The sequence below is a fragment of the Desmodus rotundus genome, chromosome 4 (genome assembly GCF_022682495.2).
Source record: "Desmodus rotundus isolate HL8 chromosome 4, HLdesRot8A.1, whole genome shotgun sequence".
Taxonomy (NCBI): Eukaryota; Metazoa; Chordata; class Mammalia; order Chiroptera; family Phyllostomidae; genus Desmodus; species Desmodus rotundus.
In genome coordinates, this window is record NC_071390.1 from 20,499,554 (window position 1) to 20,525,177 (window position 25,624).

Sequence of the window (25,624 nt, forward strand, 5' to 3'; positions counted from 1 at the left end):
CACAAAGTGAGGCTCCAGGAATTGGCCCTTTGGATTAGTAAATTCCCAAGACATGCTAGACTCTGAGCTCTGCCAAAGGGGATAAAGGTAGGATGTACTTTCACTTTGCAACCCTGTTTCCATGCCTCCCAGAGCCAAAGATTTCCCTGCCTGATCTCCCATGCTAAGGGGCCAGAGCCCAAGTCACCAAAGGAAGCATGGAGCTGTGACCCCACCCTCCCAATGGGGGGGCAAGGCCCAGTTAGACCAAATTCCAAGACAGGGCAGGGTCTTGCTTTACTTTTACACAGTGCACGTGCTCAATAAATACTTGTGGACTAAAGGAAGTACTCTTCGACTTATATTTCTTCCTTTGTTAGACCTACCTAAGAGCATGTTAACAGAACCTCAGAGATGCCAGGACCCACGAAGCACAGGGCTAGGCCTGGGAGACCTCGGCAAATATTTCCCAAATGGACCCAAGGCCAAGAGTAGATATAGTTAATGCCTTATAGGTTGACATTTACAGGTTCAGAACAGGCTAGACCCAGGAGAGAATCAGGCAAGGCGGCCAGGGGCCTCCATTCCTGGAGGGCCCCTCCCCACATGAATGCCTCAAGAGCCCCCGGCTAAGGGAGTTGGGGGTAAGAGGCGAGGCAGGGAGTGGGACTGCGCCATTATGTTTATTAGAAGGTCGGATTTCCGTGTGTGCTCTAGACAGATTACAGAATAAATACCTGCGCCTTGAGAACAGAAGTCCACAATTCATACAAAGTGCTCACTACAGGAAGTTGCTGTGTCAAAATCCAGGCAAGGACCCAACTTGGGGCAGCCCCTCCTCCCCTACTGACCTCAACAAGGGCTGTGCTATTTTTTATGTAATTATTTCTTTTATTTCTTTATTATTATTAATATTATTTGCTTTTGCTGTGGTCACTATCGTTGGCAAAGTTCCTTTTTCCCTTTCCTGGACACGGGGTTCCTGCCTGTAAGATTCCACTCTGAGGCTGAAGGCGCCAAAAGCTGCGTGAGAAGTGGCCTTTGAACTCCGTCTGGGAGGATGGTGAGAAGAAGGAAGCAGGAGAAATCATTCTTTGTTTTAAAAAAAAAATTAAAAAACAAAAGCCCCACAATCTACAGGTCATTCCTTACTCAGTCAGTGATCACACTGCCCAAAGAAAAACAGGAGCAGAGGCAGGCCAGTGGGCACTGGCCCTTCCTTCTAGGGCTGGGTGAGGAGGGTGTGCCCCCACACCCCAAGGCTGTAGGGAACCTGTGGCTCCTCCTAGCCTTAGAGGTGGGAAGAAGAAGTGGAAGGAAAAAGGAGAGACAGAGAGAGAGCTCAGCGCCTTGAGGTACGCGCTTTCCCAACTCCAGGGCCACCTGCGGCCCCAGCCCAGGCCAGCTCCCATGTCACCTCCGCGTCCAGGAGATTCATAATTAAAAAAAAAAAAAAAAAAATCAAAAACAAAGCCCAAACAAAACAAAATCCAAAAGGACAAGACTTGGGGGAATGAAGGAGGAAGGGAGGGTGGACAGGAAGGTAGAAGGGCAGGTCTCTGGATGCATAATTCCCGAGCCACTGGGGGCTGGGGGGGAAGATTCCCCAGCGCCCCACCGCCTGCGTGGCGTTAGCTCGTCACGTAGTGTTTGGTGGACGGCTGCCCATACACCCTGTAGAAATCCTGGTGGCCAGGCTGCTGGGAGGCGTCGAGCCAGTCTCTGACCGCCAGGCCAGGAAGGGACTGGGGGACGGAGGGTGCGGGTGGGAGCGGGTGTGAGTACTCCTGCGAGGGCACTGTCCAGGGGAAATGGCCGGAGCGGGGGTAGGGCTGGTGGCCGCCATGGTTGGCCACGGAAGAACAGTAACAGTTGTCCACAGAACAGACGAGAATCTTGCGGCCACCATACTGGGGGAGCATGGGCTGCTGGGCAGCGGAGCCATTGGGATACTGTGATGGGGGAAACACAGGGCTTGAGTGCACTGGCTGGGCACCAGCGGGCAGGGCCACCAAGTGCTGCGTGGAGCTGCAGGGCCCCAGGGGCTGCCCTGACTGGCCCTCGCTGCTGGCTGTGCCCGCTGCCCCATACTGGCTGCCCACAGGGCCCGACGACGTCTCTAGGAAACTGGCCTCAGGGAAGGCCATTGAGTGCTTGCGCTTCTCCGCCCCAGAGCTGCTCACGCCACAAGGGTACAGGGGGACGCTTTGCAGGAAGGGCACCGGTGTGCTGAAGGGGCCTGTGGAGAGTTTGGGACAAAAGCCATTGAAATTCACATCCGAAACAACCCAGGCCTCCTCTCCCCCAGGGACCTTTCTCATCTACAAGACCACGCGCACTGCGTCACGCAGCATTTTGGTTGCTGTCACTGTTCCACTAGCGGTAGTTACTATTATTATTCCTGTCTTACAGCTAAAGGAACTGAGGCTCAGGGAGGAACAGGCTTGCCCAAAGTCCCACAGCTGGAAGTAGCCAAGGGAGGACATGAAGAAAAGTCTACCTGACTAGGCCACGCTGCCTCTCACGGGGAAGACTCTGGTTATACCCCTGCCCAAAGGGCTCTCCCCCTTCCACTGAGGGCCCCACCCTCACCTTCTAGCATCTTCCGAAGCTGCTTCTCCTTCTTGGCCACCTCATTCAGGAAGAGCTTGGAGTTCAGGTGGCCGATCTTAGGGGGAGAAAGGCTGCTGCCTGTGCAGGTCTGGGTCCTGGGGGCAGTGGACGGGGCATCTGCTGTGAGGAGGTATCACCGGTGAGCCCGCCCTACCACCCCCCTGTGGGCCTGGCCCTCCCTGCCCTCCCTAGGATGTGTTCCCCTGAGGGCCAGTGACCATCTGCTCACCTGTCCATTAGGATTTTCACAGACTTGGTATTCTAGGGAGAGAGAGAAGGTTTAATCAGTGGAAGAGGCAGCACAGGAGAAGGGAAGACAAAAGCTGCCCCGCTTCCCTCTCCCCAGGCAGGGCTGACCTTCTGATTCTGGCTGTAGTGTGGCCAGGGCGGGTGGGGGAGGTTTTGGTGGAGGTGTCTTCATTTTTAGAAGAATAGCTGACGTTTATTGAGCACTTACTATGTGACAGAATACTGCAAGTGCTTTTTATACATCCATCATTTTCTCCACACAACTAACCTAGAAAGAAGGTTCTGCAGGCACTCAATCCTCTATTCAAAATCTTTGGGGCCAGCTGTGTTTCAGAATGTGGAATTATCTGGATTTCAGAAGGGAAATATGGTGCCTGTAGCATGTATTACATATCACTCCCAGTCGGCACCATAATCCAATACACAATGTTTCTGTAGCAAAATGTTTGAATATTTGTACCAAGCAAGATAAATAAAGACCATAAATTGCCAACACCAAGTCAATTTTTGCTGTTGAATGAGTTGCCAGACTTTTTTTCTTTGCGTGCAGACATTTTTAAAATTTGGATAGAGAATAAGTAGATGTGTATTATAAACCCCATTTTAGATGTGAGGGAACTGAGGCACAGGGAACATAGATAACTTGCCCAAGGTCTCCAAGTTAGAAAAGAACAGGGTTGCTCCAAAGCCCTGTGGGCGCACTGGTCAGGAAAACCAGCTGGGGAGTAGAGAACTGCAGGCTCCAATTTAGGAATGCCGCCGGGGCCCAGCCTACCTTCATGAAGCTGACGTCCTCTGTCTTGTCGAAGAGCAGCTGCAGGGAGCCCAGCAGCTTCTTGGCCTCCTGCATGCGCTCCCCGAGGTGCAGCGCCTGCGCTGCGTTCTCACTGCAGAACTTGGCCTGGGCCTTGTCCAGAACCTCCACCGTCTGCCCCAGGTCCTCATCCAGCAGCTGGTGTAGCTTCTCATACTGCAGCCGCACTTCTTCCTTCAGCTGGCTCACCTTCTCCTGCAGGCACGGGGCAAGGGTGGTTGTCAGGACCTCTGGCTGCCACTTCTGCCTGTCTCACACTCTGGGTGGTAGAGTCTGGGACCCCAAACCCCCAGGCTTCCCAGGGTTCCCAAGGGCAAGGTGTGACCTGCTGGTAGCATAGGACTCTGTGCCAGGTATCCCTGGTATCAGTAGGGCTTGTCCACTAACAGTTCACTGAGTGACTGACTGAGGGGTTCTGGCACAGATGCTAGCCCAAGTAAGGAACTAGCCCCAGGTCCCGCACCCAAGCCGCCCGCACCCCATACCATGAACTTGGGCTTAGCTACCTCTACCAGGCGCTTGTCTGACTCGAGTTTGTACAGCTGGTCCTCAATGTCCTGCTCTCGCTCCTCCAGCCGGTCCTGCTGTTTCATCAGCATCTTCTGCAGGGACAACAGAGACAGGGGCATCAGGAGGGCTGTGGCTCTACCCCTCCCTCACTAAGGGTGGGTGAGTACCAACCTTCCCTCTACAGAACAGACCCATCCTATAGATCTTTTGACCCAGGTGGCCTAAAATTTCTGCTATCCAACCTCTGCTGGCTCTCATGCAATCCCAGAGGCCTGGTTGGTAACAGCTGTCAGGCCAGCCTGTTCTCAGGAACTGAAAGCCTGGAATAGCTTCTCACACACATCTAAACCAGGAGCTTTCTGAGGACAGGGTCAGGCCAGCCTGTTCTAAGCACCCCCAACCCCCACCTCAGATGAATCTAATCATCCCAGTAATGCTATGAGATAAGTACTATTATCCTCATTAGGGAAGAGGAAACCATAGAGGTTAAGTAATTCATCCAAAGTACACAGCTAGTAAGTGGGAGAACTGGGATGCACTCCTCGGTGATCTGGCGGTAGGCTCTGTTCTTACCCAGGTCATGCCTCTCTCTGGGGAGCCCTGTCTTAGAGATGAGTGCCCTAAGATGCAGGGTCCATCACCCTTGTTCTTGATGCCGAGAGCTGGGCCTCAGAAGTCCTTGCTAGCTCCCTCAGCCCCTGAGTTGGAGCCCGGTGGAAAGGAGATACTGGCTGTCCTAAAACCTGAGGCCAGTCTCCTGGAAGGTGCTGGACCAAGCTGCTCATCCCAGCCCTGCCCCTCCCAGCTGCTCCCTCCATTCCGTCACTCCCCCTCAGCAGACACACCCCTTCAAACAGGGTCTTGCCCCTGCTCAAGAACCCTCACTGACTCCCTCCTTCCAAACATTTTAGCACGGTAACGGAGGCTCTTTTAAAACCTGGTAGTGTCCTGTCCCCAACATTCTGTGCATAGTTGCACTCCCTACTCCCTGCTGAGGGTTTTCTGCGGTCCACAGGGCCTCTTCCCTCTCCTTGTCTATCTTTCAAGGCTCAACTTAAGGCCCCACTCCTCTAGGAGACTTTTCATGGCCCCACTCAGAGTCTGTGCAGGCCGTGCAGTGGGGCTGTCGCATCCTGCCCTCTCTATAGCTGGGCTGTCCAGAACGGCAGCCACTAGTCACACGTGACTAACATGCCATTATCCCAGAAAGATCTACGGAATACACTATTCTGTATTTTAGCTCACAAACCATGGTTTGATTGCCCCACAAAACTCAAGGCCTCTTGAAAATAGGGCTTTGTGCCCTGGCCAGGTAGCTCAGTTGGTTAGAGTGTTGTCCTGATACATCAAGGTTGCAGGTTCGATTCCCAGTGAGGGCGCATATAAAAAAAATCAACCAAAGAGTGCATAAATAAGTGGAACAACAAATTGATGTTTCTCTCTCTCTTTCCCTTCCTCTCTTTCTATAGCACACTGGGCCAGACAACTGCCCTATATATACATAACATGTTAACTTGAAAAACCCATGGGTATTACACTTAAAATAAGGTTTGCAAAGCAAATTGCACAGAGCCTAGCTCACAGTGAGTGTCCACTCAACAAGGAATGACTCCTTTTCTTCCTCTGTGTGGGCCTCAGAGTGACCCTCAGGTTTGACCCCATGACTCCCCCTCCCACTCCCACACAGCTGGCTTCCCAAGCTGTCACCAACCCCTTTCTTACTACCCCCCCACCCCCTTTCACATGTGAGGAAGGCCAGTGAAGAGTTCAGTGGCCCCCTTTTGTGTTGGTGGCTAAACCAAAAGCCAGGACCCTGAGGAGCAGAGGAGGTGGGGTGAGGCTCCCAGCTAAGCTGGGGAAGCCTGGGCAGCCTCCCCCAACCACATGACGTTTCAGTGACCCGGGGCAGGACCACAAAGAACCAGCCCCAGGAGACCCCGCCCCGCCCCAGCACCTGACACTTACAGCAGCTCCCACCCCAGCCCAACAGGCACAGGGATCTGTTGGAACCTGAGGGTCAGCACCTGTTCAGAAACGCTGCTGGGTGGGAGGCAGGAATAGAGGTAGGTCATCAGGGATCCTCCTGGCCTGCGAAACCACCTGGGGTTGTGTGAAGAGGGCAGGCAGCACCTCAGTGTTGCCCAGACACACACATACAACTGCACACACACAAGCACACACTGCCTAGCAAATACCTCACGCACACTGTCATACACAATGCACAGGTACCCACTCCCAATCCCCTGCGGGGTGAAGGCTGGACCTCGGGAAGGCCCCAGTCAATTTAGGGAGGCCTGGCAGGAAGGCAAGGTGGCCAGGACACCCTTTCAGGAACGTGATGCCTTTTTACCTGCCCTCTAACAGCTGGCCCTCAGATTTTTGCCTACTGGCTACCTTATACCCACATTTAGGAGGACAGCCCTCCACCCCACAATGCATCTCAGGCTCCAGGCCACTCTTGCCTTTCCAATGCCCTGAATATCTGAAAGCTGAGGTCCCACGTACCCCACCAAATCTGTGTATCGGACGCCCTGCTCAAAACCACCAATATCCGATGAGGGGTGCACCTGGGGTGGAGACCCAGGAAAGAGTGGCCCAGGTGGGTTCCCAGCCATTTCCCTCAGGGGATAGGAACAGAGCTGCTCTATTCCAACCCTCCAGACCAGTGGGGGGGCCCCTGCCCCACACCCTGAAACCCTTTCAGGGGTCCATGGCTGACCCCTCAGGGCAGAGCCAAGGGAAGCACCTCCTGTCCAGTCCTGGGTTGGGGGTGGGGGTGGCTCAGCCCCTTCCCTCTTCTAGGCCTTTCTCAGAGCCTTTCCCGGCAGCACTTCTGCCCTGGGACCCTGCAGCATCTTGCCTTAGCTCCAGCAGTCCCAGGTCCTGGTTCCTGGCTCCCCAGAGCCCTCTGAGGTAGGGGCCCAGTGTGGCTGGGTTTTCCAGTTACCCTCCCCCAGCTCAGAGGCCCTTGGGCTCCTGTTTCTGCCATAGGGGCAGGAGAGGGGGCCCACGCTGGTCAGCTCACCCTTGCAGGTATTACCCTCCCTGGGGCCAGGTGATCTTAATCCTGCCACAGACAACACCTGGGGGAAGCTGGGGGTTGGGAGTACCACTCCCTCCTCAGGCACTAGGAAATTGGGGGGACAGAGGAAAATATCCCCTTGCTGCCCCTTCATTACCCCTCACCTCAGTCACCCCAAATGACTGCATCAGGTTGCTGAGAAGCTGGAAGATAGGGAGCAGAGGAAGCAAGGGCTGGACCCCTCTCCACATCCCAAACCCAAGGGAGTTGCTGAGAGCTGAGGCCCCGTTTCTCACCTGGGAAAAACCCACAGCTGAGACAGGACCAGATTTCCCCCCTTGAGCCAGAGCAAGGGCTCTCATTGCCAGGGGGCAGAGGGGAACTTTATAAACTGCTCCCAGCCCACAGTAAGTCACCTGGACTGTGACACATCTCAGTGTGCAGGAGCAGGGGGAGCAGAGCAAAGCGGGGACCCTTGGTCAGGACTAGATGCCCTTGAGGGACCAGGCCTCCAGCAGGTCCCGCTGGACAGCCCTGGGCCAGATAGGACCTGCTCACACCTGTCCCTGTCCCTTAGGTGTGCTCCTGGGTCTGTGAGGGCAAAAGCATCAAGAAAGCTTGAGGGCACTCCACTGCCATTTCTCCAAGGCCCCAGAACATCCTGCTCCTCATTCCTGTCACCCAATGTTCTAGACTCTGCCTTGAGCTGCTCCCTCTGATGCCCCTCCAACCTGGAGAGGGGCAATCAGTCGTAGGCCCCTTACATTCCTGCCCTGGGAAAGCCTCCTTTCCCTCTAGAGCCTGACTGGCCAGGCCCAGCTGGCATTTTTGGTGCCAGACTGGACTGGGCAGACGGGTGGGGCCATGGGGACTCTAGGCTGTATAAAAGTTAATAAATAATAATAAAACCCACAAGTCAACCTTGTAGAGAAACAAGGTCAGGAGGGAACAGGGCCCCAGGAGCTGGGCCAGAGGCAGGCCTGAGGTTTTCAGACAAGGCCAGGGCTGGGTCCTAAAGGCTGTGGTGGGAGGGTGGGGGGGCAGAAAGAGGGAGTTCAGCGCCTAGACCCCTGCCCAGATGACTCTCAAGCCAGTTCCAGCTCTGGCTACAACCCCTGCTCCAGAGCTACCCTACCCTAACCTCTTCCCCAGCTACCAAACCCACCCCCCACTCTCCCACTCAAGACCTCCTCCCAGAAATGGAGCTTCTCACTCCCTGGGCCACAGCACTCTCCCTTGTCCCAGGGCAGCACTGCCTGCCCTGGATGCCCCTTTCTGTGCCTCAGCTTCTGCCTTGGGCTACCTGGTGAACCCCCAGGTTGGGTCAGCCATAGACCTAGGGAGAAGAGGTGCCAGGGTAGGTGCCAGGGCAAGGAGAGAGGCAGCACCTGGGAGGCGAGCCCTGGCGGACCCTAGAGAGGGTTTCCCAGCTGCAGAGTCAAATTAGCTTTTGCCATGCAGAGAGCAGCGCTCTGGGGCAGCAGAACAAAGAGGCGAGAGAGAAAGCCCCCCTTTGTCTGGGTTTGAATGCCAGGCCAGCCGGGAAGGCAGGCTTTCCCAGAGCCAGAGATGAGGCCAACCAGGCCTGTCTGCTCAGCCCAGGGTCGGGGCCCAAGCCGGGCTCACCTTCTCCCTGTGCCCACCCAGACTGCCCCAATACAGCACTGTGGGATCCACCCAGGTGGCTACCTCCAATACTGCCACAGGCAACGAGCTCACCCTAAGGTGAATCCCATCTTCCCCTTCCCTTCCTAATTCCCACACCACCAGGTGAGAAAAGTCACCCAAGAGTTGCAAGCACCAGCCACAGGCTGAGCAGGCGGTCCCGCCGGCACCGTCACGCTGACAGGCACGCACGCTCAACTTCGCCTCACAGGTGTGCAGCGTGCTTGCTCTCTCACAAACACACACTTGCGACCTTTCTGACCCTACACCACAAATACATAGACAACCACATAATTCAATCAGTCACTCACATTGTACCTTCTTGGATACACACGTGAGATACAAAAAATTCACCACATGTGAGACACAACCAGACAGGCCGACTACACACGCACCTGCAGACTGACATGAATACCGCTCCCCAGGGCTGCAGGAGGCAGGGGATCAATATTCGTGCACGAGGGCGCCCAGCTGCGTCAGCAGTATGCTGGGGTGGAGCTGGGGGTGGGCCTCTGCCTGGGCCCATGGAGGCAGGCCAAACCGATCGCCTTCTGTGCAGGCTCAGGATGGTCAAGGAAGCGGCACCTACGTGACGCTCACATCTCAAAAACACAGCTTCCCTGCCCCAGCTCTCACCCCGCCTCTGGAGTATGTGGGGGACGAAGTAGCCGTGGGCAACCCTCACTCCTACAGCGCACGTGAAACAGACACATGGAGTGGAGACCGGGATCCCCTCCGGGGTCCCATGCGACCCCTCTGGCCAAGGGCAACGTGAGCAGAGGGTAATGTCACCCCAGCAGCTTCGAATCACAAACCGGCCCAAGCAGTGGGATCTCCGCAAAGAACATCTGAACTCTGAACCTCCAAGAATGCAAAGACCATTCCAGCCTTGATCCAGGGTCCTACAAATGACAGGAAGCACCAACTATGGCCTGAAAACACACACACACACCCTGCCAGCCCCTCACACACAAAGTTTGGCCTTATCTTGAGTCATCTTTCCAGGTTGCAGGGGGTCTTGAAAGGGGTGCTCCCAGCTCACAGAAGTCCCATTGCTCAGATGAACCCCTAAACCCAGGGGCTGGAAGAGGATTTGAACACCTGGAGCTGCCAGGCCCGAGCCCACCTAAATGTTCTAATCTTAGGCTCTTAGCCTCCATAGCCCCAGGAGAGAATGTATTTAGTCTAGACACAGCCCAGACAATGGTCTCTGGGGCCCACGCACTGGCCATCCAGGCCTCAGGACAATGTGACCTACACACTGGTTTCCCAAGGGCAGGGTGGGACTATAGACTTCACAGGCCTGACTCTGGGACCCCTTGCTCGTCCCCACCACCCAGTGGGGCCCTGCTTGCCTTCCTTTTGGGCCCCTGCTCCAGGCCACTGGCCCATTCACTCAGGGTTGGGGCCACCAGGGAGAGGTTGATCGGGGTTCTCTACTTCTAGACAGTAGGGCATTTCAGCAGCTGCCCTCTCCCCTCTCCCGGGAGGACAGAAGAGGAAGCACAAGAAGCAGAGCTACATTTCAAGGCATGTGCCGGGCCTCCATGCTTCTGCTCCTATATCCAGGAGAATTCTGTTGCCTTCACCCACAGTACCAGCAGAAATCCTTTGGGACTGATTCCCAAGGGAAAAGAGGCCCAAGGAAAGGTCCTGCCCCCTGGAGGGCCCAGACAAGATGGAGAGTGAAATGGGTTCTTCCATTCAGGTTCCCCAAAGCTCACCTCCCCCACCCGGGTGGGGCCCCCTTCCCCCACATTCAATAAGTTCAACTCATACTGAGTGGTGCTGGGTGATTGAAGGGTTTCCAACTCCAGTATCCTGGGCAGCAGAGAGAATCCTGAGGGCCTGGAGTGGGGGGCCGGGTGAGCTCAGGCTAGGGGGCACAGATGCTAAGCAAACAGAATTGCACATTTGGCCCTGATGCGACCCACTACTTCTGAGCCTGCCCACACCAGGAACAAGAATGAAGACACAAACACACACACACACAGCTGCTGACAAAGTTCAGAGCCTGCTTCCACCCAGTTCCTCCCATGAGCTGCGGATCGGAGACCTGCTGGTGGGAACCCCAGGGTACACTCTGCGTGCGTGTGCCACCCCTCCCTACCCCAACTACACAGCCAGGAGACAGGTGCATTTGAGGGCAAGGCAGACAGTCTCAAAGACTCTAGTAAACACACACACACACACTCCCCCCGAAAGATCCCCTCCTACTAACGAGTTAGGTACCCTTAAGCTTTCTCCCCCACCCAAATCAGACATCCCTAGCACTCAGGCACAGCTAAGAGCCACACTGGGTGGGAGCACACATGCCCTCAGCCGCCCGCCCGTTCTGTTCCTTTCAGTCCTGTCTTAGCCCTTCCCCTCCTCTCTTTCCTCTGCCAATCCCAGGACTGAGAACTGGACAGCCCCCTTTCTCCTGCCTCTGCCTTTTCCCAGCCTCCTCCCCCAAGCCCTTCCATCTTTATTAATAGCAGCAGCTTCCCAATGCTAGGGAAAGTCTGGGCTCTGCCTGCCCTCTGGCTCCTTTGCTTTCCCTAGGCTTCTGCCTTTTCTAACCCTAGTGGGAAAGGAGGGGGAAAAGGTTCCTCTCTCCACCCCCCACCCCAACACTTCCTTTAAGAAACCAGAGGCCTTGTCCTGGCACAAAAACCCAGAGCTAGCCCATTGAATTGGAAACTAATTATACAGCAAATTTTATTTGTTGTCTTTTCCTTCAGCCAGTGGCAGCCCTCCTGCCTTTTGTTAGTTGTCTGTGTACGTTTTTTAATTGCTAAACAGTGACTCATTCAGACTGGTCCCTCCAAAGGAAATAGCCCTCATCTGCAACTGGCCCTTGCTAGCTGCTTCCTCATACCCAAGCTCCTCACTGGCCTCGACTAGCCTCCAGGGGCCCCCACCCAGAAACACTCCCAGTCCTCCCAGAGCCCAACCTCCGCCCCAGGCCCCAAGCTGGGGCTCCAGAAACGGCTCAGACAGTCTCAGGCCAACCCCCTTCCTTCTGGTATGACTCAACTCTAAAAGCCAGGGGACCAGGGAGGGACCTAGGAGGAGCCCCCCTCCACGGAAGGGGACGGAAGTATTGCCTCAGTCCGGCTCCAAAGCCAGGCCCAGAGGCCTGAGGGGGAAGGCGGTTTTGACATTGGCCGCTGCTGCAGGGTGTATACAATGGGAGGGGATGTGGTTCCGTAATCACTCAGCCGGCAGCCCAGGGGAGCCAGCTGCCTGAAACCAGATTGTGAGGCGGCTCAACCTTAAACCCACAGGATTCTTTTTCCGTCTTCCACTTCCCCTCCCCAAATGTGGGAGGGCTGTGATGGAGGGCTGAGCTGGGAGCAAAGGGCTCAGGATGAGGAAGACAAGACACATACTTTAAGGTTTGTTCATGCAGGCGCATGCAACACAGACAGGCACACAGAGGGAGGTGATTCTCACACACGGAGAGTGGGCTATCCGGAATAATCCAAATGGCCGAGACACTGTCCCGTGGTATCGCTGACTGTCCAGGCCTTGTCCACACAGATACCCGGAGTTCTGCTCTCGCCCCCGGAAGCTCCCTTCCACCCCGCAATGTGTTTCCAGTAGGGCTAGAAACTAACATGGCTGCTTTTGTTTACTTCCTCATTGGTATGCCAACATCATGGATCATGTCAGCCACAGCAGCGGCACCAGGACACTCATTACATAAACAGCAGCTGGAGAAGCAAAACCTGGGTCACCGCCTTGGTGACTTCCCTAGGGCCTACAGAAACAAGGCTGGGGGAGGGAGCTGTGCGAAAAACGGAAAAGCAACACCCAAACTCTACCCTTGACAGCCCCACACCTCAGTTCTATAAATAACTCGCAAGATGGGCTCTAGGAGCACAGGTGCAGGAACGTATTAAGTAGCCATAGGGGGGCCCTTCTTCCCAGAACCTTGAGCCCAAACTTTCAGAGTACTAGAGTTTGGAAGGGGGCTTCCGGCCTGATGTCACCAGAGTCAGCCTGTGCAGACGGGAGGTCCCCGGACGGTAGGGAGTGTGTGAGTGTGTGTTAGGGTACTTGCCCGGATCTCATTCCTCCGGATCTCCACGTCGCACACCGAGTGTCCCTGATGCGCACCGCTGTAGTAGCAGCAGTACTGGCACACGGCCACCTGCTCGGCCTCGCAGTGGTAGAGGCGGTAGGCGTTGTGCTGCGGGCAGCTCCAGGCCCGCACGTCGTCCGCCTCCACCAGGAGGTGCCCGCGGGCGGTAGAGGGCTGCTGCAGGTGCGTCTGCACGTGGGACTGGCAGCAGGGCGCCTCACAGCGCAGGCAGACCTTCTGTGCGGGTAGCGGAGGGCCGCGGCGGCAGAACACGCAGTGCAACGCCGTGGGCGGCTTCTCCACGTGCAGGGCGTTGAACTTCTCCACGATGTTGGTGAGCTTCAGATTCTTTTCCAGGCCAGGCTTTTGGTTGTAGGCCTGGTTGCACTCCGGACAGCGCACCAGGCCGCTGTCCTTGGCCCAAGCCTCGCCGATGCATCCCCGGCAGAAGTTGTGTTTGCACGGCAATTGCACAGGCTCCACGAAGACATGCAGGCAGATGGGACAGATGAGTTCCTCCTCGAAGCAGTTCTTCCAATTATCTGCCATGGCGACCGCGGGCAGGCCTTCCCAACTCCCCAAACCCGGGGGTCCGGCTGGTACCGCTCTAGGCCCACCGAGCCCCGAGCTCCGGCCCCAGGAGGCCCCGACAGTCGCTCAGTCAGCAGCGCCTTCCGCGCGCCCGCCCCCCAGAGGGAGCCTCGGTCCTCACACCGCGCGCGCAGCCGGTTGCGTCTCCTCCTCCTCCCGAGCGCCTAGCGGGAGGTGGCGGACTGCGCCAGGGCCGCAGCCGGGGCACCAGCCCTGGAGGGGAGCGCCGGAGTCCAAATTCCATATAAGAGGCCGCCTACCCGCCTGCGCGGCTAGGGCAGAAACAGCCCGCGGCCTGCGCTCGGCCCCGCGGCTGACATTGGGGCACGCCCCACGGCGGACAGAGCCCGAGAACCGCACACTTCCTCTAGCGACGGCGGCGGCGGCGGCAATGGTGGCTCCCTCCCGGCTCGCCGGCACCGCGTCTCCCTCGCCTTGTCCAGGGCCCGGGGGCCGGGGAAACAAGTGCTGCCGCGCCGGTGGCCGCTAGATCCGGACAGGGCGGGCGAGGCGAGCCGGCGGTCCCCGGGCGGTGGCGTGGGCGCCCCCGGGCTTGCCGGCCGTCTGCGGGTGCGGGCTGCTGGGCGCAGGCGGGCCGACTCCGGGGCGCTGTGTGCGCGCAGGGGCAGTCATTCAGATGAAATTCCAGTCCCCGGCCAGAGACACCAGCCCGCCTCTGCCTTCCTCCTCCCTTCACAAATAGAAACGGAAGGGGGAGGGAGAGAAGTGGAAAAAAAAAAAAAAAAAAAAAAACCCGACCAGAAAGGGAGGGAGGAGAAGCCCCAGCGGTGCTCCGGCCTGACCTCCGCGTCGCTACTTCAGCGCTCCCCCGAGGCCCGGCGCCCGGCGCCCCCGCCGCGGAAGGACCCCGCTCTCCGTCTCCGCGCTGGGCGGGCGCCTCGGCTCTGCCGAGGAAAACAGGGATTGATCAAACTAGAAAGGAATTTTTCTCAACTGCTAATGAACGGGAGGCTCGGCTCGCGTCCCTCCCCTCCCCCTGGCCCGGCCCTCCCCCTTCGCCACCCCGGCCTCCCCCCACCCCCCCCCACTTTCTTTTCTTCTCGGCCTCTGCTCTGGCCTGGAAGGGTCCGGGCTGCGGTCGGAGCCAGCCCGCCGCGGCGGGGCCGGGCCGAGCTGCCTCCCTCAGCGCCCAGCCATCTTGGGCTCCTGCGGCCGCGGCGGCGGCCAGGGGTCCGGGCGTGCTCGCTTCGAGGGTCCTGCAGCGTTCTCTCTCTCTCTCTCTCTTTTTTTTTTTTAAAGGGGAGAGCTGGCGGCCTCCCTCAAATTAGGAGAGAGAGAAGGGAGAAAATGCCAAGTCCCGATTTCTCTCCACCTCTGCTCCACCCACCCCAGTCCGTTCCAAAAAATAAAAAAAGATTAGAATTGGAAGAAGTCGGCAGAAAGGTGAGCGCCGGCGGCCCCCGGCTGCTGCCCAGGCGACGCGTCCGGGGCGGGCCCGCGCCAATCGCTCCGTCTGTGGGTCCGTTTGTCCGCCCGCAGCTTCTCAGCTGAGGGGAGGGCACTCTGGGCAGGGTCTCCGCAGCGGCTGTCGCCTCAGAGCTTTATCCTCAGATCAAAAAAAAAAAAAGGGGGGGAAAAAAAAACCCAACCCCAACACTCTCATCACAGCCACCTTCAGCCATCTTGCGCGTATTATTATTATTTTAGGAATAATCTGTTTAATAAAAATAGCTAAGTCTTTAGCCCCCTTCCCCCGCGTCCTGGGCTCCCCGCCCCTTTTAATAATAATCTCGATAATAAAAATGATCTGCGGGCCGGGCAGTCCGCGGCAGCCTTTTCCTGCCCCGGCTCGCTCGCGCTCTGGCTCTCCTTCCCCCAGGAAGGGGGCGCGTTGGGGGGATTCACCGCTGGGGCTCGGGAAGGGGTGCGTCCCCTGTTGCCCGCTAGTTGGCCTCCGCCTGCACTGGGAGGGAAGGGCGCCCTGGCTGCTACCGCGCTGTTGCAAGGAGGGCTGGCAAGGGAGGGGCCCCTGCTCGCGGGACCGGCTGGAGGGGCGCCCAGGGGTCCCGGATCTTCCCACCACGGCCCGGCCTCGGAGTATGCCAGCTGGACAGGCGGATACAATGGGTTCCCTCACAGCCGAGTGCGGCCAGCAAGGTGGGGAGCCAGGCGGGCAAGGGGCTGCGGTGAGCCGGAGTCCTAAGCTAGGGCGGCGAGAGGCGGAGGGTGGTGTTTCTACCTCACGGCCGGTCCCGCTACTCAGGAAGGGGGCGGGGAGACGGGGAGGAGGAGGCGAGGAGAAAGCGGCAGCACCACCGCGGCGCCTTTAATCAGCACCCGCTGGTTCGGCCCACCCGGCACTGGAGAAATAAATGGACAGGGGAGTGGGGCCGGGGCGGGGCGTTTTGTCCGGAAGTGCTGTTACAGAGCCTGAGGTGCCTGGCCCCTCCCCTTTTCCCTGTCTTGAGTTGGGGCTGTTTTGGAGGTTGCTCCTGCTATTGGGCCCCAAGCTGAGGTCACGCCTCTTTAAGGCGGAGCAAACCAAAGATCCTCACGTGACTTGTACTAACTTGGGTACATTAAACAGTGGGATGGGCTTACTGCGCTTCTTAAAAGGGCGATGATGCCCCGGTGTAGTGGGGCCACTTCTTCCTGGGCTTAATTCACCCACAGCTCTTTTTACCTGAGAGACGGAGGGTTATTAGCTCAGCTGTCTGATGGAACTGAGGGAATTGCAAAGGTTCACTGTGGGGCAATTTTCCTATGTCCTCCTAACTTTACCCACCCCCCATTTCTGATGCGTAAAACTAGCAAGCAAAATAGGAATTATTATCTCTTTAATGTTAAAAAAAACGGAGGCTTAAATAACTGTAGTAATTACCGGAGGTCGATTGGTCAGTCGCCAAATATTTAACAAAAGCCTTTGTGTGCCAAGGCATTTTTCTAGGCCTTGGGAATTCCTCGGGAAACATGTACCAAAAAAATATTTTTAAATTAAATATGTAGGATAATGCTACATATGTAATATTCTGTGACAGGGGTTCACACAGTGCTTTCCAAAAAAAAGTGACATTTGAACTGAAACCTGCATGTTCAAAAGGAGTCGGGCAAGTGACAGACAACCTGGGGTAAGAGTGCTTTAGTCAGAGGAAAAACAAACGCAAAGGCAATAGATTAGGCATGTCCCAGGGCAGAATGAAGGCCGTGTGTCGGAAAAGACAGGTAGGAGCTAGAACACACCAGGCCTTTCTGAGGTCATGGTAAGGAGTTTGGACTTGAAGCTGGTTGTGAGAAGCTGTCAGATTTGGGACATATTTTGGAAGTAGAGCCAACAGGACTAGGTAAGGATTAGATATGGGATGCAGAGGAATCAATACATAACAGTAATGGGGTAAGGATGGGATCAAGATGTGCTTATCATTGTATATAGTATATCCTTCTAAACTTTCCCCATATATATATTTATAATATATATATATATTCACCATATACATATGGTGAATATATACACACACCACATATATATGTATATAAATATATATATGAACTTTCCCCATATATATATACCATCTGTATGTATGTATGTATGTATATATATGGAATACACCAAAGAAATTTTTAAGAGGCTGAATGGTGGTGCCATTTACCTACAAGAAAATTAAAGAGGGTTAGGTATGTTTGGGCGGGGAGATTGTTAGTAGTTCTAAGTTTGATTGGCTCATATAATCCAGTGGAAATGTTGAGGAGACACCGGTCCATACAGACTCAGGGGGGAGGGCTGTGCTGGGGATTATGGATTTCAGAGCCACCAGAGTGACTATGTGCTAACTGGTACAACGAATTCAAATCCAGTTCAGCATGACCCGGGGTGGGGATGCTGACCCTTCCATAAAAGCAAAGGGCCTCTCTGCTTCCTAGCCACCATCTCCTCGTTCCTGATGGGGGAGCTAATGTGGACCCTTCAAGGACAGACCCTGTGTCTCGAGCACTTCGCAACCCCTCACATGCTGAACAAATGAAAAATGAATGAATGCGTGCATGTCTGAACAAGGAGAAAGTGGTGTTTGAGCCTTAGTCCTTAATTCCATACCCTAAAGATGGTGCAAAGAAACAGCAAGGTATAGCTTGGAACAGAGAGTCCTTTTGTGGCCCCCACACCAATGACCCCCAGGATCAGAAACCATCTCTGACTGTTCCTCCCGACTTATAAGACATCATACTCTTCTGGTTCTATCTTTCTAACCACAGACCTCTCTAATTTCCACCTCATAAATAAATGCCAGTGGTTCTCAGAATCCCGTCCTTCATTTTCTTCTCTCACTAATCCATACCTGTTCCCGGGGCATCTCATTTCCCTCTAAGGCTTTGTTACTGTCTGTATACGGATGACTCCTCAGGCAGTATCTCCAGCCCAGACCCTCACCCTCCTAGATGCAGATCCATGGAGTCACCAACTGTGCGCTCCACTCAGATGTCGCACAAGCACCTTGAATTCAATGTATTGCAAACGAACCTTTTCACATTCCTGCCTGTTGCCTCTCCACTAGGATCCCCATCTCAGCGGGTGGACACGTCAGCCACTTAGTTACTAAACTAAGGATTAGGGAGGCGACCTTGACATCTTCCTCTCACCTCTCTTATCCATTTAATCAGTCTTCAGGTGCTATAGATCCTACTCTGAAATAGCTCTCCGATAATTTACTTGTATACTGGTTGCTCACTTAACATCTTCACTTATGGGCACAATGTCCAGTCCAAACTCAACATGTCTAAAATTGTACTCATTTCTGCTCCCCCCAGAGCTTTTCTTGCTGCAGTCTTCTGCTTCTCAGCAAACATCCCATAACCAACAACCTTTCAGCAAATCTTGACTACTTCTTAGCATCTCTATTACCATACTTTATTATAACCTCTCACCTGGATTGTTTCAGTAGGTCCTGCTTTCGCTGCTTCTGCTCTTACCTCCTGGAGTCAGTTCTCAACAGAGAAATCAGAGTAATTCTTTTAAAATATAAATCAGGTTATGTCAATTCTCTGCTCAAAACCTTCCAATGGCTTCCCACTTCAACCAACATAAAAATCAAAGTTTTATAATTACCTGCAAGGCCCTATACAATCTGGCCTCTGTTAAGTAATCTCCTATCACCCCTGTCTCTTACTCTGTTCCAGCCACACTGACTTCCCTGTCGTTCCTCAAATACACCTAGTGTAGTTGCTCTTTGCTGTGCCTGAAACACTCTTCCCCCAGATACCCCTATTGCACACTTCTTTCTGTCACTGAGAGTCTGTTCAAATGTCACCTAAGCAATAAGGCCTTTCTTAACCTCTGTATTTAAAATTGCACCCTTCCCCCAACACCTGTCTCTTCTTCTCTGCTTTGTTTTCCCTCCATAGCATATGTCTTCATGTACTATGCAGTCTAATTTAAAAAAATGTTACCCATCTCCCATCACTAAGATATAAGACCTGTGAAAGGAGAGGCTTTTTTTAGGCTGTATTCCTGGTGCCTCAAATGGAACCTAGCACATAGTAAGTACTCAATAAATATTTGTTGTCCCAATGAATGAATCTCATTTACTCCATCCCTACCGCTTCTACCCTAATCCAGGCTTGATTGGTCACCTTCCCTCCAATCTCGTTTTCAAAATGTTCTCCATCCAGCAAGCAGAGGATGCTTCTAAAATGAAAGCTCGATGCCTAATAAACCATATACTTCTCAAGAGCTCTGGGGCTTCTGCCCCTGCTCTACCTGCCTGGAGAGCTTTTGAAAGGAAAGCCCCTATTCTTTTGCTCAGTTCACCTTTAAGCATCCTTCAGGTTTTGATTTAAGTGTCATTTCTTTTGGGAAGCATTTTAAAAATCTCCCTAGATTGGTTTGGGTGGCTTTTCTGTGCACATACCCTAGCATAGCCCTTTAATAAAGGGTTACACTAGTTGAGCAACTACTATGTGCTAGGCATGTTGTGAGCATCATCTCGTATCATTCTTGCAAAAACTCTCTGAAGCAAGTATCCATCTGCAGATGAAGAAACTGAGGCACAAGTTAGTTAGCCTGTCTTAGTCACACTGACAATAATTGGTGAGGCTGGGGTATGACAAAAAGCAGCTTACTCCTTTCTCTTATGGCTCTTTCTTGTAGTTGTTCCTTATCTATTTTCCCTCACTGCATTATGAGCTCCTCCTGGACAGAACTGTGTCCAGCCTCCCAACATATAGCAGAGGGCTTATTTTATGTTTATTGAAAGAACAAGTGGATGAACATATTTTCTAGCTCTTGCCCTTCCCACAGTGATATTGTATAGACTCATCAAGGCACAGGTGGCCTTCCTCTGTTTTATAAAAGGCTGTGACCCAGAAGGTCCATTCTCCTTCCTTTCAGGGCTCTCGGGACTGAGAGGGGTATGGGCCAGCAGGGGGTGAAACTGGAAAAACAAAGGAAGGGGACAGGGCGGGGTGGGGGGTGCTTCCCTCACTTCTCTGGCCCCAAGAAGGCCACTGCTCTCATCACGGACCTCTCAAAGTCTCCCCTGCCCCTCGAGGTACTCACAGAGCTATGTCACACAGCCCACGGTCACCCACCCGAGTCATCTTGCTCCCTCCTCCATCTTGCCCTTCACTCTCTCCCAAAGGCTTCCTGGCCCCAAGGAGGAGCGGAGGGACTGGGTCAGTCCCATCGTGCCTGCATAGAAGGGGCCTAGATTATGGTTGCCCCTGCCTGACCACCTCCTTACCTTTCCCTGCAGCCTCGGGACACATCTTCCTGGCAAATCACTCCCCTCACCCCACTCTGGCCTCCCCACCTGCTCCCCCCTCACCCCCCCCCCGCCCCCCTCTGCAGCCTGCAGCTGTCTCTGTGTCAGGCCGGGTTGAGTCACTTTCGGCATGCATTCTCCTTCTGGTCAGGCCAGTTTGGCAAATCTCTCAGGCTCCCCAGGCCCTGGCCCTGAAGCCTGTGCCCCCCACCCCATCTACCCCCACCAGGGCTCCTTTAAGCCCCCCACCCCCCAGAAAGCCTTCTCTTTCCAGAACAACCCCAGCTTGGTCCTGTCTCCCAGAATCATGCAAGCACAGGATCTTGCTCTTCTGGACTCTGGAGCAAGAGCTCACCCTGACCCTGGGTCCTTCTAGGCTAGTCAGATGAGGAGGATTAGATAAGTATCTCCCCCTACCCCCACCACCCCACACCAGGCTCCAAGGAGAAAGGGGAAGGGGAATGGCCTGGGCCTTTGGGGATTGTTAGCCTGGCTCCAGACCCTCCCAGTTCCCTTGCTTTGACTGCCACAGGGACTGAGGGCTCCAGACAAGACCTGCTCCACTCCTCCAGAGGCCAGCCACAGTCCAGTAGGAGGTCACAGGCCAAGGAGGCGTGCTGACTTCCTCGTGGGTAAGGTCCCCAGATACAGCTAGTTCTCACAGAAGTCAGGGAAGGGAGAGATAGTCCCTTCACAGGGGCTGACACCCTTCCTCCTCCCCTCTTGTGATGCCCCCAGGACCTCAGCCAGCTGCCCCAGCAGAAGCCCTGGGTGCTACAGCTCCGACCCATCCAAGGACCAGGAAGAAGGGCTCTGCCTGCTACTCCCCAGGACAGACGCTCAGGCCCAGCAGGAAGGGAAAGAATGCATGGGGCCCCAGAGCAGTTCCGCAGGTTCCAGGCCCCCTCTTGCCTGCCTGTTTCTGTCTCCCCCATGGGCACTGAACTCTGGTTCTCTGCACTGTGCTCTGGGAGACAGGAGCTGGGCAATCCAGGCAAGGAGGAGCACCCACCTCCTCGCCCAGACCAGGCCCAGCGAAGTTGATAGGAAGGATGTGCCAGCCTCAGTGGAGCCCAGGGGGTGTGCCAGTGCTGGGGCAGCTTCTCCATTCTGCCTTCAGGCTCTGGATTAAGAGGTTGAATTTTGAAGCCCAGTGAGGGGAACAGCTCTCTCCTGGTCTTAGCTGGAAGTGGGAGCAAGGACTCCAAACTGGAGGTGAGGAAGGCTCATCTTCCCAAGGGGAAAGGGGTGTTTTTGGTGAGAGGAAGATAGGAGAAAACTGAAGGTTCTTTACCCACCCATTCATCTTTCCAGACTGTGTTCCATGCTCCTACCTCCTTGACCTTGGAGGAGTTCAAAACCAAGTGAAAGAGAGACTGTCCCTGCAGTCATTTCTGCACAACTGAAACGTCACCAGCTGCATGATCCTGTTCTTTGGCACCCCCTCCACTCGCCAGAACAGTCTTCAGGACCTCTCCCCACCCCAGCTTCTTCTAAATGGCCAAGTCCAACCCACCCCCCTGGGCCTGGGCCCCAGGCTTCCCGCTCCCCTACTCCCAGCCAGAAAGGAGCACAAGACCCAGCGCTTCTGCAAATACGTTTAATGCACTGAGGTTACACAGAGGAAGAGGGGGCAAGAAGGGAACGACATCTAAGTCAGTCACCCAAAATTCTTACAAAAGTTCCTGGCTGGCTGCAGCCCCTAGGAACTGAGTCGCCATTGACATTAGAAACTAATAAAAATTTTTTACAAAATCTGCTCATTGCAGCGTTCAGGTACTTGTACAAAAGGAGGGCCCAGGGACCCAGGAACCTCACTTGGCACAGAGGACCTGGAAGCCAGAGAGGAAAGACAACCAGATACAAAAATAGTCAAGGGATTTCTTCACTGGTCAGCCCCACAGGGGCACCAACATTCAGGTTTTTTCCCTGCTCTCCACTCAACCTTAAAACCCAGTCCCAAGACCCTGTGTTCACTTTTTAAAACACTCTAGCCCTTTTAGACTCTCCCGCTGGCTTCCCAGTTCCTGCCCCAAAGCCTGGCTTTTGGAAGAGGAAGAGGAAGAAAAGAGCAGGAAGAAGTGCCAGCTCCCCAGCCAGATCTGAGACCTTGCATGAGCCTCTCCACCTCCGCCAATGGCAGCTGGGTCTGTGGTCCTCCCGCAGCCCACGCTGGACCTGAGGAGCCACAGGAGTCTGCCTGATGCAGCAGGCAGACAACGTCACTGAGCCTCTTCCTAGCACCAGGGACCTGGAGGGAGGGGCAGGACCTGGCAAACCTCAAGGAAGCCTGTGGAAGAGGCAGGTAAGGGAGGGAAGCGTCTTACCTCCCCACTCACTGTGAGGTCAGGGCTCCCAAAGGGCTGCAGGGAAAGAAGGGACACATTTAGTGAGCGCCCACCATGTTTCAGGTGCTGTGCTGGGCATGGGACGTGGTCGGCCTTGTTTCCCAGTGAGGGTTCCTCCTCACCAGCCAGCTCAATGGAGACCCCCTCCCAGAATAACCTCTAGGAAGAAGGCACCACTGGCCAAGGGAAAGGAGGTCTGGTCAGGGACAGTGGTGTCTAGCCACTGCGCCACAGCCAGTGCACTGGAGGGAGAGGAAATGGAGGCCTGGCCCCAGTATGACCTTGGAGGTTCCTCACAAGGTGGGGCGGGAAGGGGATCACAGGCTTCACAGGCTCAGCGTTCGGAGCTCACTTACTGATGACAAATCTTAGTTCAGAAGATAGCTTCCTCCCTGCCACCAAACCAGGCAGGTAGGGGTAGGGCCCCAGAGAGAAAGAATTGGTGGGGAGGCAGGTCAGGGTGGCAAGGAATGGAGGAAAGCGGATGGTGCCTCTCTGGCCATGAAACGTCAGAAGACAAGAGCTTCAGAGGCAGGGATGCTGTGGTGGGCGAAGGCTGGGAAACGTCTTTTGAGAAGTTCTCAGACAAGGCACAGCTGCCGCCGACCTCAGGTCCAGAGGGCTCCACCTTGGCTGCTGGGAGCCTGAAGCCTGTCTCTCCTGATACTCCAGGCTGACTACCTTGCAGCTCTGAGTTTGATGGAGTTAACCAGGTGGCCCTGAGGGTGTGTGCAGAGGAGGACCCAGGTCCCTTGGAAGTCCAACTACTGTTCCCTGGAGAGCTGGTCACAGCCTTCATGACCCCTGGAGGCAGCTCTTTGGCTGGATCTCTCCTCAGAGGGGTCCTGCACCTGTGGCACTCCTGGTGGTGTCCGTGCGTGTGGAGGTGTAGACGGGGCAGATCATGGTCCCTGACAGACAAGACAAAATGGCTTTGCTTTGGACAGGCCTGAAGGATGAACCTGAAATAGCAGTCCCTAGAGTAGGGGGTAAGAGGGTATGAAAGGGGCTTACTGATTCCAGTGCAGAAGTGGGAGATAACCCAAGAGGAACCCCAAAACCACAGGCCAGAGATAGGTGGGCTTCTGGGAGGAGGACCACGAGAACTGCAGTTTGGGGCCAAGGGACCAAGGACCGTGAGAGGCCCAGATGCAGGACAGGAGATAGGACGGGACTAGGGAATGAGAGATGAGAAATGAATGGATGCAGGGAGGATGGGAGGGCAGCAGTGTGGTGTTTGCAAAATCAAAGTTATAGACATGTTGAGAGGTTAATTTTTCGGTTTTTAATAAGCCAGAGTCCTGCAGCCTGGAGGCTGGGAGGCCCAGGGGATGAGGGAATGGGATAGGAGTGGTCGAAGAGCTGGAGGCCCAGCCCTGAGTGACGGTGGGGATGACTGTGAGCTGCTGGGCCTCACCCTGTCCCAGGCAAGCCTGGTTGGGTGGGAAAGGCCTGGGAGATGAGGCCGAGGCCACCAAGTCTCTGAGACCCTGATGGTCCTTGAACTTTGTGGGGCCCAGTCCACTTGGGAACCAGCAGTATCCCTGCTTGGCCCCAGCTGAACTGGGCTCAGGGCCGCATGGGGGAGTACCTCAGCTCTCTTCTGCCCCAGGCCCCAGCAGGCCAACCTGGGGAAAAAAGCCTCTCTCTGAAGCTGGCTCCTCTGGGCCCTGGGCTGGCAGGCGAACACCGGCACCTTCTCTGGTGGCGGCTCAGGGGCAGACAGCCCCAGGCCCTTGTCTGACAGAATGCAAAAGTTCATGGGAATAAAGTCCTGTTTAAAAAACATTATATACACAGCTTCTGGACATCTTTGTAGAGCAATAAAATACCATCGGTTTCTACAAAATAAGATAGAGGAAGCAACCCAAACACGATCAGAAGAATTGTTCCATGGCGAGAGGAGCTTGACTACACAAGCCTTCCCAGCGTTGAGCTGGGCACTGAACCAACAGGGCCACTCCACCTCCTTCCTGCTGGGCTGCATGGCACGGGGTAGGTGAGAAGGAGGCCTGAGACCTAGGGGCACATTGAAGATCCAGAGTCACTTCTCAAACCAGAACTTGTGGCGGCAGAAGCAAGTGTGAAGGTTTGCATTTGTCCGCTCAGTGCCCAGTGGGATCACGGCCTGTCCATGGGGGCTTGGCGATGCAAGTGAGGTGGGGGTCAGCTGCCTGTGCCCTGCATCCTGCCGGGCTGTAGGTGCATGGCTGCTCAGTCATCCTCCCACTTGTCCTTCCTTTTCTTGGTGGGACTCTCTCTTACACAGTTGTTCAACCGAAGTCACTGGGGAGCAGCTGGGCTCTCCTCTGGCCCCTGCAGGGCCCAGCCCAGGCTAGTGCAGCGGACTGTCGAATACCACATCAGGTAGGATGGAGACTTTCAGCTTCTTTTCGGGCCAGCTGTACTCTTTGGGGAGTTTGAACTGTGGAGGGAGCAAGCACAGAGCCAGGGTGCACATGTTAGCCAAACCCACTGTCTCCTTTGCAGATTTCTAGAGAGTGGCCAGGACCCCCACCCAGGCCCATCCCTGGGTGCTAGGTCAGACAGGCCACTGGTTGATTGGCTTTAATCTCAAATGCGAGACCCAGGTGGGTGGCTGGGGTCAAGCTGCCCGAGTTCGGTGACCCCTTCTCCCCTTCAGTCCCCCTGCCCCCCCGCCCCAGGACAATAATTAACTAGGGGTTGGAGGAGGCATGTTTTCTAACTCTTTCTTGACTGTGCTGACCTCTCTCCAGCTCACTTCCTTGGTTCTGCCTCTGGCCACAAGCATGTAAGGAATCTGTTCCCTGAGGCCCTTAGGCTGGAGAATGGGGGACAGGGGGAGGGTACAGATGCTACAGAGAAATAGCTTGAGGTCTAAAACTGCAGACCTGCCCCTGCCCTGGCTTCTCTTTTGAAGGCTGGTGCAGAAGGACCCTGGACCCTGCCCTCTGCAGCCTTTGCCAAATGGTCCAAGGGAAGGAGGACCTGACTTGGCCTCAGAGGGAGCAGAGGAGCAGAATGAGTATGGCTGGAGGTGACTTCTTGGGTCTGGTTCCATCCTTAGGA

At 55.1% G+C, this 25,624-nt stretch overlaps 2 protein-coding genes across 3 annotated transcripts in view; both read right to left on the minus strand.

Annotated features, from left to right (window-relative positions):
* Positions 1-643: 643 nt before the first annotated feature.
* TRIM8 (tripartite motif containing 8) lies at positions 644-14,506 on the minus strand. Its single transcript, XM_024555682.4, has 6 exons — positions 12,901-14,506; positions 4,162-4,257; positions 3,617-3,850; positions 2,822-2,853; positions 2,572-2,687; positions 644-2,218 (listed from the first exon to the last, which is right to left on the minus strand). Exons 1-6 carry the CDS (start codon positions 13,468-13,470, stop codon positions 1,611-1,613), a joined length of 1,656 nt encoding a protein of 551 aa, XP_024411450.1. The 5' UTR covers positions 13,471-14,506; the 3' UTR covers positions 644-1,610.
* Positions 14,507-21,810: 7,304 nt separating this feature from the next.
* Positions 21,811-25,624, minus strand: part of SUFU (SUFU negative regulator of hedgehog signaling) — a 97,172-nt gene continuing 93,358 nt past the window's right edge. For both annotated transcript variants that reach the window (XM_024555684.4, XM_024555685.4), the window contains exon 12: positions 21,811-24,998. In XM_024555684.4, the coding sequence (XP_024411452.1) occupies positions 24,909-24,998 (90 nt within the window). In that variant the 3' untranslated portion in view covers positions 21,811-24,908. The remainder of the gene's footprint in view (positions 24,999-25,624) is intronic.

Bases quoted from the DNA above. Each gene is read 5' to 3' on its own strand.
- TRIM8 (XM_024555682.4), bottom strand. From the start codon at position 13,470: ATGGCAGATAATTGGAAGAACTGCTTCGAGGAGGAACTCATCTGTCCC. The intron at 3,851-4,161 runs GTAGCTAAGCCC...CCGTGCCTGCAG, and splicing joins CAGACAAGCGCCTGGTAGAG to GAGAAGGTGAGCCAGCTGAA. The intron at 2,688-2,821 runs GTGAGCAGATGG...CACTGCCCCCAG, and splicing joins GTGAAAATCCTAATGGACAG to GACCCAGACCTGCACAGGCA.